At 45.4% G+C, this 16,817-nt stretch overlaps 1 protein-coding gene across 1 annotated transcript in view; it reads left to right on the top strand.

Moving 5' to 3' along the window:
• The window catches only part of ASAP3 (ArfGAP with SH3 domain, ankyrin repeat and PH domain 3), a 104,473-nt gene that overhangs the window by 24,582 nt on the left and 63,074 nt on the right, over positions 1 to 16,817 (top strand). The window contains exons 2-3 of the mRNA XM_063140235.1: positions 7,042 to 7,114; positions 10,766 to 10,911. Coding sequence (XP_062996305.1) covers positions 7,042 to 7,114; positions 10,766 to 10,911 — 219 coding nt within the window. The remainder of the gene's footprint in view (positions 1 to 7,041; positions 7,115 to 10,765; positions 10,912 to 16,817) is intronic.

The raw sequence follows: 16,817 nt of genomic DNA, 5'->3' as shown, positions 1-16,817 counted from the left end.
AAGTAACATCGGGGCCTGCTCCTGCTGGACTCTTCGCCCCCCCCACAGGGCAAACTGCCATCTTGGCCCTGTGGGGAAGAAGAAGGACCGAGGGGACAGGAGCAGGCAGAAGTAACATCGGGGCCTGCTCCTGCTGGACTCTTCCCCCACACACACAGGGCAAACTGCCATCTTGGCCCTGTGGGGAAGAAGAAGGACCGAGGGGACAGGAGCAGGCAGAAGTAACATCGGGGCCTGCTCCTGCTGGACTCTTCCCCCCCCCCCCCAGGGCAAACTGCCATCTTGGCCCTGTGGGGAAGAAGAAGGACCGAGGGGACAGGAGCAGGCAGAAGTAACATCGGGGCCTGCTCCTGCTGGACTCTTCCCCCCCCCCACAGGGCAAACTGCCATCTTGGCCCTGTGGGGAAGAAGAAGGACCGAGGGGACAGAAGCAGGCAGAAGTAACATCGGGGCCTGCTCCTGCTGGACTCTCTCTCTCTCTCTCTTTCTTTCTCTCTCCTCCCTCCCTCCTTGACTCCTTTTCCTTGTGTGTCATGTCTTTATTAGATTGTAAGCCTGAGGGCAGGGACTGTCTTTTTTCCTAAGTGTAAGCCGCTCTGAGAGCCTTTTTTGGCTGAGGAGCGGGGTATAAGTATGATAAATAAATAAATAAATACTTCACCAAACATTGCCTCGCTAGTAAGGGTTCCACACAGCCTTATGATAAAGATGGAAGCTCTGCTATCAGCAGTGGGTGGCTCTACTTGCCCTTTTGTGGCTCATCTGGTTGTGTGCTTTGGTAGGCTTTGCATCTCTACCCATGGGGTGGAGCCAGAGCTGCCTCCAGAGTTTTGAGGGCCTCCAGGCAAGATGCCCTTCATGGGCCCTCATCCTCACTGAGTCTGTCTTCTCACCACCATTGTCGCCAGCTGCCATCATTGCTACCACTTGCTTGCTTGACAGGCGGAGAGCCAGGGAGCAAGTAGGTAGTGGCATCTCTTGCTCCTCCGCCTCCTCACCGCTTCCATTGTCTGGGCCAAAGTGAGATTCTGGAGAACAAGCAGGTTGCAATGGGGAAGAAGAGCAGCACCTCCAGGGAGCTCTTTTCAGTGGGCCCCTGCTGGGGTGAGGGCCCTTCACTGGTGCCCAACTATATCTACCCTTGATGCAGGCCCTGGTTGGAGCAGCTCCTCCAAAAGTTAGGGTAGATCCATAAAGTGAAAGTCTCCCCTGCAAAATAAAATCAAGTATTCTTGATTTTATTTTGCAGGGGGGACTTTCACTTTATGGATCTACCCTAACTTTTGGCCCAGAGCAAATCATAAAGTGGTGGTTTTTTGTTTTTTGTTTTTGTTTTTTGTTTTTGCTTTTTTGGGAGCCCTGACCCTGGAGTCCCTGTCCACTGACTCACACTGAATGTTCCAAGCCAGGAATTCTGAGATTTCATTCCGATTGCATGCTTTAATAGCCCTTCCCATGCCAAAGGCTTGGGGTGGGTAACAGCTAAAATATGTTGAATGCTACAACCCCAGCTTCGATTCATTACAGCTGCGCTGGAAGCAACTCTGTGAAGGCGTTGTTGGATTTTGGGGTCGACGCAGCCATGTGCAATCGCATGAGATCTTTTTATCGGGATACTTGTGCTGTTTGAGTTCTCTTAATCAGGACACAATTGCTGAGTTTGTGCTGCTTATGTGTTTACGTTTTTGTTGTGGCAATGCTGATATATTATAATTGTATTTAAAGGAATATCTCAATGCATTTTAATGTTCTTACATTTCCCCATAAACCACTTAGAGATATTTTTGCAAACGTGTTAAGTGGTATATAGATTTATTAAATGATTGTTTTAAAAATACATTTTGTTAGCTAGGTGGAAGGAAAGGAACCTCTCGTGTAAGCACTGAGTAATTACTGACTCTTGGAGGGCCGCCAGCTTTCGCTGACGTTTTCTTGGCAGGCCTTATAGCGGGGTGGTTTGCCGTTGCCTTCCCCGGCCGTTATTACCTTTCCCCCAGCTAACTGGGTACTCATATTACCGACCTCGGGAGGATGGAAGGCTGAGTCGACCCGAGCCGGCTGCCTGAAACCAGCTTCCGCTGGGATCGAACTCAGGCCGTGGGGAGAGTTTTGGCTGCAGAAATTGCTGCTTTACCGCTCTGCGCCACACGAGGCTCATTAGCTAGGTGGCAGAGGGGCCAATTTCTTGCCATCCTCTGGGTGTGGATAATTCCTCGCTGTTAAAGGCCTATCGTCTAAAAGAAGTAAAATTGAGAGTTCAGCTTAGTCTGTCTTTTACTTTGGCGAAGAAGCACCCTGTTCTGGGGGTATCATTCTGTGATCCCTGAGGGTACTTGTGTACAGAGATGGACTCCGAAGAAATCGCACCCGGGGGTCACCTTTGCAGGGCCACCCAAGAGGGTGAATGGGTCCTGGTGAAGGTGTGATGTTGTGCCCCTCATCTTGGCACCCCCTTCAGCTCAGCTTGGTACCTCAGCTCAACATCCCTGGGCAGCCACCCATCCCGCCCCCCACCCCCAAGGCCAGCCCTGCTTGTGTATAAAGGAAGGCCCATGAAATGGACATGTTCTCACATTTACTGAGGCACCATGGGTTACATTAAGAGCCTCAAGCTTTTCTCAATGGTACCTGTTTAAAACAAATCATGAAAGAGCTCAGTACCTACAAACACATACTTTTGCTTGTTGGAGAACCTCAGTTACAGAACTACACTTCCAAACAATGCCCACAGCATTCTTGGATGGAAGTTATAGACATGTTCCGAGAAATTTACGGGTCTGCATGTGTGGTACGGGAGAGGTAGAGGACATCTAGCATTATTTACTGTACTGTCACCTATATAAAAATCCCAGGGAGAGACTTCAGGGGCAGATTTTAGCATCCTTACAGGGGAAAAGTACCAATGTGAAAATTTGCTGGTTATTGTCAGATTTGCGACCCTTATGTTTCACACAAAACAGCTTTTTTTTTGCAAAATATATTCATGCAATCACTCTGAATGCTATCGCAGTGGACTGGGCAGGTGATTCATTAATTTGATTTCTGATTACATTCCGTTATTGCATGGTGTATTAAGTTATTTTCTTTGTAATGGCTATTAGTTAAATACAATAAAATGTTCTGATCTGATCTTAAGAGCCCAACCTACTCTTGTTGTTTGGCTAGGGCTGTCATTCCCTTGTTTATTTACAATGGTTATTTCTGCCCAATCCCCAGTTTCTGGATATTCAGATACTTTCGGCACAGAGGCTGTTTCTATACCTGCCTTTTCCCCCAGGATCATCCCGGAATCATCCCTGTGCATCCAAATGACACACAGGGGATCCCGGGAGCAGGAAGGGACGATCCTTCCATTTTCCTGGGATAATCCTTAGGTGTAGAAAGGGCCAGAGACAGTGTTCAGACCGTATTGACACTCTTTGAGGAGACCAAGGTTGTAGTCCCTACTCTGTCTTGAAATTCACTGGCTCGGTTTGGGCCGGTCACAGATTCTCGACTTTAACCTATAGGGTTCTTGTGAGGATAAAAGGGAGAGGAGGTTCATATGCCTCCTTGGGCTCTTTGAAGGAAAGGCAGGATATAAATGTAACAAATAAAAATGTAAAAATATTTGATACTAGATATCTTGGCTTAATAACCCTTTGCCTGTGCATGCAGCCCCTGGGTTCTTACCTTCATGGTGTAAGCAAGCAAACCTTGAAGTCTTCAGTTTCACCAGGGTTTCTCTTTTATCCCCAAACCAGATACTCTGGTTATTGGCTTTGGAACAAGCCAGGATATTAAACCATGGTTTGAAGCTGGTTGAATATCCTGGCTTGTTCTGAAGCTAGAAACCAGCGTTTTTGAGGTTCAGAGGAAATGGGAAGCTATGATTAAATTGAAGGCTTCCTGGTTTAAGCACGGTTCATGTGAAGGGAGAAATGAAGGGGCTAGGTGGGCAGGGAGATGGCTCGTTCATACCTCAGCTTATTAAGCCAAGATGTGATTGTCCAAACCGGCTCAGAGTGTCGGTAACCATGCCAGTAGCAGAAAAAGGTTCAGTGGCAATGGTGACAGGCAGGGAGGATCTGCATGTTTAAGATACAGACACTAAGTAACCTGTGAGTAAGAGTGATCTGAAGCAATCAGTGGTGTGGCCAGACAGTGGAGGTGGTGAGGAGCAGGAGCAGTAGATGACACTACGTACTTGCTCATTGCAAGTCTGTCAAGCAAGTAGTAGCAATGGTGAAGAAGAAGATGGGGAGCAAGAAAAGCTCACTAGTTGAGGGGTTCATTGAGGGTACCTTGCCTAAGGACCCTCAAAACCAGGAACTGGCATGGGCACAATCCTGATCCATCCTCCACACATTAAATTCTCCCCCTATCCAACATGTCTGAATAGGGGTATTCATGACAACCCTGCAGTGGGGTTCCACAGGGCTCAATTCTATCCCCCATGCTGTTCAACATCATCATGGAACTGCTGGGGGAGATTATCCAGTAGGTGTCATCAATATGCAGGCGACACCCAGCTCTATCTCTTCTTTTCATCAAATCCCGGTAAGGCAGTGGCTGTTCTGAATCAGTGCCTGAGCACGGAAATGGACTGGATGAGGGCCAATAAACTGAGACTCAATCCATTAAAACATTTCTCTCCTGCTCCCAGATATTTGAAATCACGCCACTGTGCAGGAGAGGCTCTTGTTGTGATTGTGTAGTCATGGTAGTATCTTGGCCCCTGCTATTAAGGGTTATACTTGTCATGAGGGCTATACATTAGTTGCTAAGGTCCAATGGGGATCTTCATGTCCTATTCCCAGGGCCAGCTCAAGACATTTTACTCTCTGGGGCAAAGGACAAAATGGTACAGAAACCAGCTGGACTGGCATTTGAACCTCACTTCAACATTGGCAACAGTCCTTCATTACAGTTGAGGGAAGCAGGCCAGTTTAGGGCATGTAGGACAGGCTGTGGGGCTCACAGAGCTTTGTCCTAAGGCAGTAGAATGGCTGGGGGCCTACCACTGCACTGCCAGAGGGGTTGCCTCATTCTGCCTAATGACAGGGCCGGCCCTGCCTGCTTGTGGGTTTGCCAGAGGCATCTGGTAGGCTGCTGAGGAAATTTGGTCATTGCACTACATAGATAGGCCTAATCCAGCAGGGCTTTCCAGATGTTCTGAAATTGGGGTTATGGTAAGAGCAGTGGCTCAGTGTGATGCCCCATTTTAGCCCCCTTTTAAAATATGGGGTTGGACCCCTATGAAGCTGCGTTCTACTGAATCAGACCATTGTAGGGTTGCTATGTGTCCTATGTTACAGTCCTCTATTTGAAGGGCTGCAAGAGGACCTCCCTCTATTTATAGGCATCCTCTATTTGAGGAACTGTCCTGTCCCATTCCAGTTTAAAGATGAAGGTGCAGAAGAAATGTTGCCTGTCAAAAGTTAGCACATGGACAGCAGACCACATCACCTGGTCACAATCTTCTGCACTATGGTGATATTGACTGCGTTTCTATTTAAATTCTAATAATTATTTCTACATTTGTCTGTACATGTATGTATTAGCATATGGAAATGTTATGCAGAATTGTGTCCTTTTTAGTCTTCCTTCTTTGGTGATGCATTTCCTCTTTTGCGGCCATTCATAAGAACATAAGAAGAGCCCTGCTGGATCAGACCAAGGGTCCATCTAGTCCAACGTTCTATTCACACACTGGTCAACCAGCTGTCAACTGGGATCCCATGAACAAGACATGAGTACAACAGCACCCTCCTGCCCACGATCCCCATTAACTGGTGCACATAGGCATGCTGCCTCTGATACTGGAGGTAGCATATAGCCATCAGGACTAGTAGCCTGATAACCTCTCGTTTGGATTACTGCAATGCGTTATACGTGGGGCTGCCTTTGAAAACGGTCCGGAAGCTTCAGCTGGTACCAAACAGAGCAGCCCGTTTACTAACAGGGACTGGCCGGCGAGATCACATTACGCCAGTCCTTTTACAACTTCATTGACTGCCAGTCCAGGTCCGGGCCCGATTCAGAGTGCTGGTATTGACATTTAAAGCCCCAAACGGTTTGGGGCCAGGTTATTTGAAGGAACGCCTTCTCCTTCTCCCATCTGCCCGGACCTTAAGATCATCCACAGGGGCCCTTCTCCGTGAGCCCCTGTCAAAGGAAATGAAGCAGGTGGCTACTAGGAGGAGGGCTTTCACTGCTGTGGCACCCTGGCTGTGGAATAAGCTCCCCAGAGAGGTCCTCCTGGTGCCTACACTGTACTCCTTTCGTCACCAGCTGAAAACCTTTTTATTCTCTCAGTATTTTAACACTTAATTTTAACTTGAATTTGAACTTTGCTGTTTTAACTCTGTATTTTAATTTTATATCAATTTTGCTGCGTGGTTTTTATCCTGGTTGTGCTTTTTATACTGTATTTTGTATTTGTGCTTTTAACCTGTTGGTTGTTTTATGATGGTTTTAATTTTTGTGAACCGCCTAGAGAGCTTCGGCTATTGGGCGGTATAAAAATGTGATAAATAAATAAATAAATAATAAATAAATAGCCATTGATTCATAATTGGTAAAGCCCTTGATTCATAAGTGGCCACCCTAAATCATTGGTCTATCTAGCTCAGTCTACTTTTGCTTAGCAGTGACTCTTTGGCACCCTGGGCTGAGGATTTCCCATTGCCTGCTACTGGAGTTCCTTTTCTGAACTAAATAATGGCTGGGTGCTTCTGTATGCAAAGTGTGTGCTCTACCACTGAGCTATGGGGTTGCTGAATCAAGGGGAAAACTGGCCTGGAGCCATGCCTCATTTTCTGCCCTTTGCAGTCAAAGCACTTCTCTCTCTCTCTCTCTGAGCCTGGGATCTCTCCACTCTAGATTCGGGCACCATGGCACAGCTGCCTTGCACAGCTGCCAAAGCCAGGATCTTCAAAGGGACCTTGTGTGGCCCGGCAAATCCCTTTTGTTCTCCCTCCCCTCCAGCCCCTGGCACTACCCAGCGACGCTGACGAACCGTCGTATTTATTTATATATTTTTACATATTTGCCTTGCAGAGTCTGGACGGAGACCAAGCCATTCTCCAGCGGATCAGGAAATATGTGAAAGCTATCCATCTTTCTGGGCTCAGTAAGTAAATACTCTCTGCATGCTTGGCATGGAAGGGAAGGTTGTGGGACAGGGTAGACCTGCAGGGAATGAATGGGCAGGTGCCAGCTAGCATCATGGATGGGCAGTGTGCAATACAACCCTGTCTGCAGAGCTTAGGAAAGCCGGCTTGTATGGAGTCCTCAGTGACTGGCAAAGGCTCTCTGGGGTTTTAGACAGGCGTCTTTCCCCCTCCAATTCTGGGGATGGAACTTGGGACCTTTTTGCATGCAAAGGATGTGTTTAGGGGAGGGAGGCCTGTCACTGGGAAAGTAGGTTCTTTGGGGCCTGGCCCAATTTCTGCGGCATCCCCCAACTCAGCTTGCATTTATGAGCCAAGCCACAGGTTTTCCCAGAAATCTGGGGACTTCCCCCTCCTTTTTTTAAATGGCATAAATAGCCATTTGAGCAAATTTCAGCTGCAATTTGTGCAAATTTCAATTTGTGCAAATTACACAAATGCTGGCTGCAATTGGAGCAAAAGGCTATTTATGCAGGGGGTGGGGAAGTAGAAAGAAAAGAAAAGATGGAAAATCCATCTGCTGCAAACCAAGTTGGGCCAACTGGCAGATGTCCTAATGGAGTCTGGGGTGGTCAGAACGAACAGAAGTTCGCTGAGTTCCACCCCACCCCTGCCCCCAACCGGATTCCTCCGACATCCCTAGTTTAGGGCAGCTGCTTATGTATTGCCAAAAAAGAGGCCACCAGTTTGCATAACGTTTTTATTGCTAAATTAGAAATGTGATTTAATTTAAATAAAAGTCCAATACATCTCACCATACTAAGGATGGGCCCTGATGCTCTCTCCCTTCTTATGGCTCTTCAACTTTAAAGCAGACTTGGACCCAACAGCCCTTGAAACACAAGATGCCTTCAGATACAGGACTGTTCTCTGACAGGTCTACAAACAGAGGACTGTCTTCTGTAAAGGAAGGACACCTGGTCACCCTATAAATTTGTTCTATGGCCCTGAGTTTTGGAGAAGGTTGTTTGGCATTAACCAGGGTGGATTTGATTTAAATCAATTTGATTTAAATCACGATTTAAATCACTACTCAGAAAGACTCGATTTAATCATATGACTTCTCCACCCCAAAATAATGCACTCTATTCATTTATTTTTTGCAACTTAGCACTTAAGAGGTATTTAAAAGCACTTAAAACCAAGCATCTGTGATAATATCGTCTAGATAGAAAAACTGCCCAATAATCTTACAGAAACCTCTGGAAGAGCATGACATTGTGAATGGATTAATGGAATTCATTTACCCAAAAATGTAAACCTTGCATGGATATACAGCCTCATGCTACATAATTAAAAACTAATCCTTATTTCATGATGAATAACCTTTGAACTATAATGTATCTTAAATAGAAAACTATCTTTAGATAGATTTTCCCCAAAAAAGCATTTTATTTAAAAAATCTGATTTAAATAAAAAAAATCTCATTTTTTTTTTAAAAAAATCATTGATTTTTATCCACCCTTGCATTAACCCTCTCCTGGATCTGCCACAGATTATCCATTTCTCAGTCTGTTGCCTACGAAGTATGATGACCTGCAAAAATGATTGTCTCAGGGTGGATAGATGATTTTTCTGTCGAGTGCTGCAATTAAATAGATACTTTGCTTGAGATCTTCAGCTAAAGAAAATCCAACCCTCCCTTTGCCTACCTCGCTTAGTTCCCCCCCCACCATGACAAGCTCTGAGCCCTCCTTTTCACTTATAGCAAACAGATCCTCCAGCACTCAAACTCTCTACATCCTTTCACCCTCCCAGCCCCCCACAATTGACCTTTGGCTTTCCCCACAGAAACTGTACTGTTTGTAAACATTCCCTGACAGCCATTTCCTCCTCAACAGTTAAAATGCTTGAATGTTTCGTGATGTTATATTTGAGATTGCTTGTAGGCTGCAGGAGATAACTAGCCCTGGTGTAGGCTTAAGGTGACATCAGTCTTGCGTGATCCCTTTAAAAATGGATAAATTGCCAAGTAAGAGGGCTTACCCAGGATCTGCATTTGTTGTTCATACTTAAAAACATCAGTGGATCCCAGAACTCTTTGCTAGAATCCCAACACCCATTTAGCATGAAGTGGTCCACCAAAATTGGCCACCGATCCACCAGTAACATTGTCTATGCAGTACATTTGAGTTTCATGCTAGAGTTGACATAGTGGCCATGTGTCCTCTTTTACAGAGGATAGTTCTCTCTTTAAAGGACTGTAGTATCCAATTCCAGTTTAAAGAACTATGACAGCTGTTGCCTGCCAACAAATTATAATAATTTCTATATTTCCATTTATACATATACAATAGCATATGGAAATTTTATGCAAATTACCATATGCTTTCATCCTCCTTTTTGGTAATGCATGTAAGGATGTTGCAGAAATCTGCAATGGATTCAAATGCATTTGGATTCCGATGAACCCGACCTGCAGATTCTGCAATGGGCGGGCTTCGTCCAGGTCCACGGACTTGTGGAACGTGTGTTTTTTTGGTCACTTTTGGGGAGGGATTTGCATGAATGCATATTAATTAATGCACAAGCGTGCATTAGTGCTAATATGCAAATGTGCTAATGTGAATTAGTGCCAATGCAAATAAGCGCAAGTAGAATGAAATTCTGGTCAAAATTCCAATTCCATCCATGAGTGGAGGATGGAACTGAAGGTGCTGGACAATCCGCAAAACATGAAAGAGATTTAACCAAATCCATCCATCCCCAGAGGCATGTCTTCTTTTGTTGGTGATTCATAAGTGGCCACCCTACCCAAGGTTCAAGTTGGCCACTATGGCCCCGTTGAGATGACACCGTTAACTATGCTGGTTAAGGGTTTTTGGTTAAGGAGCAGGGTTAATGGTGTTGTCTGACATGCATTTTCCTTAACCAGGTGCCTCCGCTAACCACATTGTTGTCAACTTCACTAACCCTGTTGTGCAGCAGGGTTAACGGCAGTAACTTTGGCTTAAGCTGTCTTTTGCAATGGTTAAGGGGTCGAAATCATAGGGCGGCCTACATCGCACAACTGTTGGCTCTCTTAGCTCAAGGGCTGATGGGATATGGGGCGGAGCATTCAGAAGACTCATCTGCTTTGTGGTTAGCGTGTGGTTAAGGAAACTGGGAACTGGACAGGGTTAACGGTGTTGTGTGTGCGTATATGACTTGTGGTTAGTGCTAACCACAGAGAAGCATGGTTAAGCTAACCACAGAGACCTCAGTGTCATCTGAATGGGCCCTATGGTAAACAAGAAACTGACCTAGATAAGCCTTTGGTCTTGGTTGCCTGAGTCAGAGCAATTTTGGTCCTCATGCATCCACATCAAGGCACATCATATCCACAGCCAAGCAAGTTACATTGGCACATGTGGTAGACTATCCCTCAAGCACCTCTCCCGCATCTCTGGCACTAAAAATTCAATCTGCTGTCTCTCTCTGACTAATGGTAGGGCCGGCCCTGGATTCAACATGTGTGATTTAAGTTCATAATTCACACATGTTTATTGCGACACTGGCGTCTTTAGGAAGCTCAAACCTCCAGAGTCCTTTGCTCCTGATTTCTTTTTTACCCCCCCCCAATTCTGTTGTTGCCTCTCTCTCTCTCTCTCTCTCTCTCTCTCTTTTTTAGCACACGTGGAGAATGAGGAACAGTACAGCGAAACTCTGGAGAATTTTGGCAACAACCACCTTTCTCAGAACAATCACGAGCTTTCCACGGGCTTCCTAAATCTGGCTGTCTTTACCAGGGAGGTGACAGCACTTTTCAAGAACCTGGTAAGTGGCAGAGTTCAGTTCGGTAAAGGTTTCTAAAGGTCTCCACTGCCTTATTCTCCATTCATCATCATCATCATCATCACCACCACCACCACCACCACAACAACAACTGTATGCATTGGGAAAGAATCTTCAGCACCTGCAACAGGGACACAGTTTTCAATACTGGTTTAAATTTAGATCTCCATCTACATATATTTATGCACTAGCTGTACCCGGCCACGCGTTGCTGTGGCTCAGTCTGGTTAAATGGAAAAGAAAGAAAAGACAAAGCGGATGTTTCTAATATGTTTAATTTCACAATGCTTGTGGGTATACAAAAATTTTTGTTGTTCCATTGTCTGTGTAGATATAGAGATTGTCTGGTTTGCCGACTCTAGAACACGCAACATATAATTGTCCACGTGAGAAGCAATCTGTGTCTAGATCTAAACCGCACAATTCTAAAGATTGGCCCTGAGCTTTGTTGATGGTGATTGCAAACGCCAATCGAATTGGGAATTGCAATCTCTTAAATTGAAATGGCATATCTGTTGGAATCATAGGAATGCGAGGAATGAGGACACCTTCACCTTTGAAAGGTCCTGTCAAGATTGATCTCCGACTATAACAATTGCCACTTTGTCTATAGTTGGAGCATTGAATCTTCACACATGTTCTCCAGCAGGCATTTTGTCACCATGAATAACAATCTTGTGTGTATCAGATGGCATCATGTCAATTGCTGTTTTGAACAAATGTACTAAATTGTTTTTTTCATGAAGTAGCTGTTGCAGTTTTGAATCGATGGACCTTTTTATGCTGGTATAAATTCCGCAGCGTGCATTCAATTCATCATTGCCATCACCAATGAAATACATTTGTAGGAATTTATGTTGACTATCTTGAAACGGAAGGAAGGAGCCAGCTTTATGATAAATTTGTCCTTTGACTTTGAAAGTTGGCATAAATGGAGCTGTGATGATTTCTGCGCCAAACGACATCATTTGGAAGCATGAGTTGTATTTCCTGATGTTAGATAGGAAATGCTTTGATTCTGCGGTATATCCGGCAAGCAAAGTTTGTAATGGCTCTGGTGGTTCTCCAAGTTGAGGCAGTTTAATTTTTCCAGCAGCGCAACACATTCCTTTTGTTTCTCCATTAAATTTAAGAGCCTTGCAATAAGGACACACTTCAGTCATAGTGCCGATGAGAACATGCCGCCTCAAACTATAATCATCAGCTGGGTTGTACCGGAATGCAAGGCGATTGTAATCGTGTGATTGTTTACCACGGAGTCGTGTTTGACGCTGATGTGCTGTTTCTCGTTGACGTCTTTCAGCCCCTCTCAGCCTGTCGCGTTCATTCTGTTGAGAACAAAGCAGATCTGAAGCTGTAGAACGCAATTGCCGTGCTCTCAACTGTGCATCCTCAAGTCTGGCTGAACGTTGCTTGGCTGGTTCCTTGGCACGTATTTGAGGCATTCTTTTTCTTTTTTTCTCGTTTGCTGATGCCCGTTCTTCCTCAGTCTGATTTGCAATTTCTCATCGCAGTGCTTCCGCTCTGCGAGTACGACAACTTAAGTGTGATCTTCTGTGAGGCATTATTTGGATGAAGTAAAGCAGATTGTTTGGTTTTTTAAAAAGGATGTTTTTACGGTGAGGAGGTTAGTGGAAACTCCTGGCAGTTACCTTTCTTCAGAACGTGTAACTGTCACAGGTGTGACATCTATATTCACTCAGCCAATTGTGAGAGAATATGCAAATAGGAGAGGAGGCAGAGGCAGTGGATTGGCCTACTGGTTGGTGATATCACAATGACTTATAAGAGCAAATAGGAGAGAACATGCAAATAGGAGAGAAGGCAGAGGCAGTGGATTGGCCTACTGGTTGACGATGTCACAATGACTTATAAGAGCAAACAGGAGAGAACATGCAAATAGGAGAGAAGGCAGAGGCAGTGGATTGGTCTACTGGTTGGCGATGACACAATGACCTATAAGAGCAAATAGGAGAGAACATGCAAATAGGAGAGGAGGCAGAGGCAGTGGATTGGCCTACTGGTTGGTGATGTCACAATGATCAGCAGGACTGGTTTTGAGGAGGCCTATTTCTTCGATTTTAAGACAAACTTTTGACCCCATAGAGAACATAGTTACATAACAACACTCGCGTATTCGAACGCAACGCTGTGTCAAAATTTCAAAGCAATCGTTGAAGAACTTTCGGAGATATAAAAGCATGTTTTTACGGTGAGGAGGTTACTGGAAACTCCTGGCAGTTACCTTTCTTCAGAACGTGTAACCGTCACAGGTGTGACATCTATATTCACTCAGCCAATTGCGAGAGTACATGCAAATAGGAGAGGAGGCAGAGGCAGCGGATTGGCCTACTGGTTGGTGATGTCACAATGATCAGCAGGACTGGTTTTGAGGAGGCCTATTTCTTCGATTTTAAGACAAACCTTTGACCCCATAGAGAACATAGTTACATAACAACGCTCACGTATTCGAACGCAACGCTGTGTCAAAATTTCAAAGCAATCGGTGAAGAACTTTCGGAGATATAACGACAGTAACGAACGGTCTTTTTCATTTTTATTTATATAGATATGCTAGTACTGGGTTGAAATATTCAACCTTGTGATTTTAGTGAGTTTCTGTTGCAAAGTGGGGTGGTGGGATTTTCTCTGAATATTGGATTAATCTTTTTGGGGAAGAAAACTCCTTAGAACTTTAGATCTTGCCTTTTAAAGACAAAATGGCTGAAGCAGAAGCCATTGTCGTCATCCCCCTCCCCATGGGCATTCCTAGGAAAGATGCTATGTGATGTCTTAACATAGTTCTTATTATTGCTGGGCTTCTGAGGTGCTTCTCAAAGAACAAATCTCTCTCTCTCTCTCTCTCTCTCTCTCTCTCGTAAAAAGAAAAACCCTTGGCCCACCTTGTCTTTAAAAGATAAATCCTGCTCCATTCCCCAAATTCTTAGAATTTCCTGCTTTTACTCCCCAAAGGTGTTGAATATAGGGAACAAATGGTCCTGCAAAAGTGTGTGGTTTGTGTATGTGTGTGCAGTTGGCATGGGCAAGCAAACAATTTGCGCAATTTCCCCCTTTCACACAGATTGAGTGGCAATCGCAAACAGGAATCAGGCATGAGACGAACGGCCCTGTTCCTGTTTGCGATCGCCACTTAGTTTGCGTGAATGGGGAAATGGTGCCAAATGAGCAGCGACCCAACGTGAACTATGTCCCACTTTGCCCTGTTCAATTTGGACACATTTCCTAAAATTACGCAAATTTCCTACATTTCCACCATAGAGAACAAAGCGGGGATGAGTCGCCCTGTAGGGGAAATTTGTGCAAATTACAAAATTTACGCAAATTTCAGAAACTTGTGCAAGTCAAACGGGAGCACATTTTTGGCAGTCGCAAGCATTTTCAGTGGCCACATGCTCGCGAACCCTTTTGAAGTTGTGAAGAAGGCATACTTCGATGTTTGGTGAGCAGAGATGAAATTCTCAAACATCCCAGGTGTGCAGAGGTGCCGCTAGGTTCGAGGAATCCCCCCCGGGCAAAGTGCTTTTCCAGGGGCTTCTTCCCACTACGCTGCCTTTCCTTGCTACTCCGCCATCTCTCTCTCTCTCTCTCTTTATCTTGGGGGTGGGGCAGCTCAGGTCCTCTCAGCTTGGTTCCTCTCTCTCCCAGCTTGCTGCTAAAACGAAGTGCTGCAGCAGCCGGCTGGTTGAGGATGCAGCCCCATGGCATGCCATTTTTAAAATTATTATTTCTTTTTCTTTTTTAATTTATGAATTGCTTCACACCGCAAAAAGCAGTGTGAAGAAATGACTTGCCCACACGATAAATCAGTCCGTGATTAATATGACGGGAAAACAGCAATAGCCTCCAAATTAATATAAACTATAATCAGCATAATGCTATGAATAAACAGAACAACCATAAAAATGTGATCTAAAAGCAATATGTTACGAAAAGGGCTCATCCACAAATATACCAAATCTTCCCCTGCTCGCAGCTTAGAATGGACACCACAAAAACAGCCCACAACAATTGGGCCATCGCTAGCGTCCAAATGCCTGGGAAAATAAGCCCAACTTTGCCTGGTGCCCAAAAGATGACTTGTGTCAAAGGCCAGAGGAGCTTCCTCGGAGATAGTGTTCCATAAACACGGGGCTACCACAGAAAAGGACCATTTCTGAACTGAGCACGCCCTGCCCTGAGCTTCTGTTGGAGGAGGCATACATAGAAAGGTCTCTGAAGCTGATCTCAGGGTAGGTTCATAAGGGAAAGGCGGCCCTTGAAGTATTAAGGTCCTAATACATGTAGGGCTTTATAGGTTAAAACCAACACCTTGAATTCTAGGCGGTTGTGGCTGCAGTCCCACACAACACCATTTTAAGCACACAAACACACTCTTCATTGAGTAGCAGCGAGTTGGACTAATCACTAGGGGTGTGCTCCACTCCGTTACGGATCCCTGGATCCGAAGTGGAGCAGGCAGATCCAGACATCTTAAGCCTGGTTCCAGAGCAGATTGGGGGACGTCTGGATTGGCCCGAAGTGGTTCGGAACGGTCCAAAGCTTCAGAGCCAGGTAAGGGGGGAGGGGGGCTTATTCAGCCCCCATTTTGTCTTCCCTTCCCCACTTACCTGTCTCCACCATCTGACGTGGAGGCAAGTAAGTGGGGAAGGCCCCCCCAGAATGGGGGCCGAATATTGATCCAGACCTCCGGATCTCGCTCTGGATCCGGTTCCGGGGCGGATCGGGGGAGGTCTGGATCAACCTGAAGCGGTTCGGGCCCAATCTGGAAGGTCTGGATTGGGATCTGAAGTGGTTCAGGGAGGGGGTGCACAGCTCTACTAATCACATGCTGCCTAACTTGCAGATGAGGTTGCAATATTTCCAACAGAAGTTAGGGTACATGAAAGGAGAGGTGCTAGAAAACGGCATGGAATGTTTGTTAATATTGGCTAGGATGTGTCCTGGGAAATCAGAAGAGTGGTGGAAGGCTCTGTCTTTGGGAGTGCCCTCGTTTTCTCCAGGTACCAAATCTTATCCTTGGGAAACGCAGTGTTCTGCCATGAAATCGTGCCCACAGGTAAAGGTGTGAACACCATGTGTGATGACAGTGCCATGATTGTATAATGGAAGAGAACCTTGAGAACCTTTTTGGCTAAAGGGCGGGTTAAAAATGCTAAAATAAAAATAAAAATAAATGAATTGTGTAAAGCCCATTCCGTCCGCATTTCATGGATTGTCAGGAGCATTCTGTCGTCTGCCCACCTAATGAATTTGGTTTTTAAATTTATTTTCTGGATTTGAACATGTGCAAATTTGTGCACGGTGTGAATTTGCAGGTGCAAAAAATGCATAAATTTCCCCCAGATGCATACATTTCCCCCCAAATGCACATTTGGATGTTTTAGCCTATGTATTTTTCTATGATGAAATTTGTGCAAAATTCCCGAAGGTTAGCAAAAATGGTCCGCATGTCTGCAGAATCCACCGTACTGGTTGGGGGTGGGGGGAGCCGGTGCACTGCGGAATCCGTGGGTTGGAGTAATAAAAACCTAAACTCAATTTGTTCCTTTATGGATTTCTCCAAAATCCCAAATGGAAGATAATTATGTAGTAAGTACCCTGGCCAAGGGAGAGCTATGTCTCTTGATTGGGATGTGCAAGAGTCTGCCTTTGCAGGCCAGGATGATGGACGGACAGTCTTGTTGCAGTTTAAAAGCATTGATTACAGCTGTTGTGGTCTGCACCAGTGGTGTGGCAAAGACAGGGCTTGCAGGGTTGCAGCACAAAGCATTTTTTTTATGCTGCTGGTGGGTGGTTCCTCTGATTGGATGGGGGGTGTTCAACCGGTTCTGGATGGGGTTGCACTCCCCCTGAAGGAGCAGGTTCAT

The sequence above is a fragment of the Elgaria multicarinata genome, chromosome 13, assembly GCF_023053635.1.
Source record: "Elgaria multicarinata webbii isolate HBS135686 ecotype San Diego chromosome 13, rElgMul1.1.pri, whole genome shotgun sequence".
Classification (NCBI taxonomy): domain Eukaryota; kingdom Metazoa; phylum Chordata; class Lepidosauria; order Squamata; family Anguidae; genus Elgaria; species Elgaria multicarinata.
The sequence above is the reverse complement of the archived record's forward strand: the minus strand, read 5'-3'. Positions and strand labels throughout refer to the sequence as shown.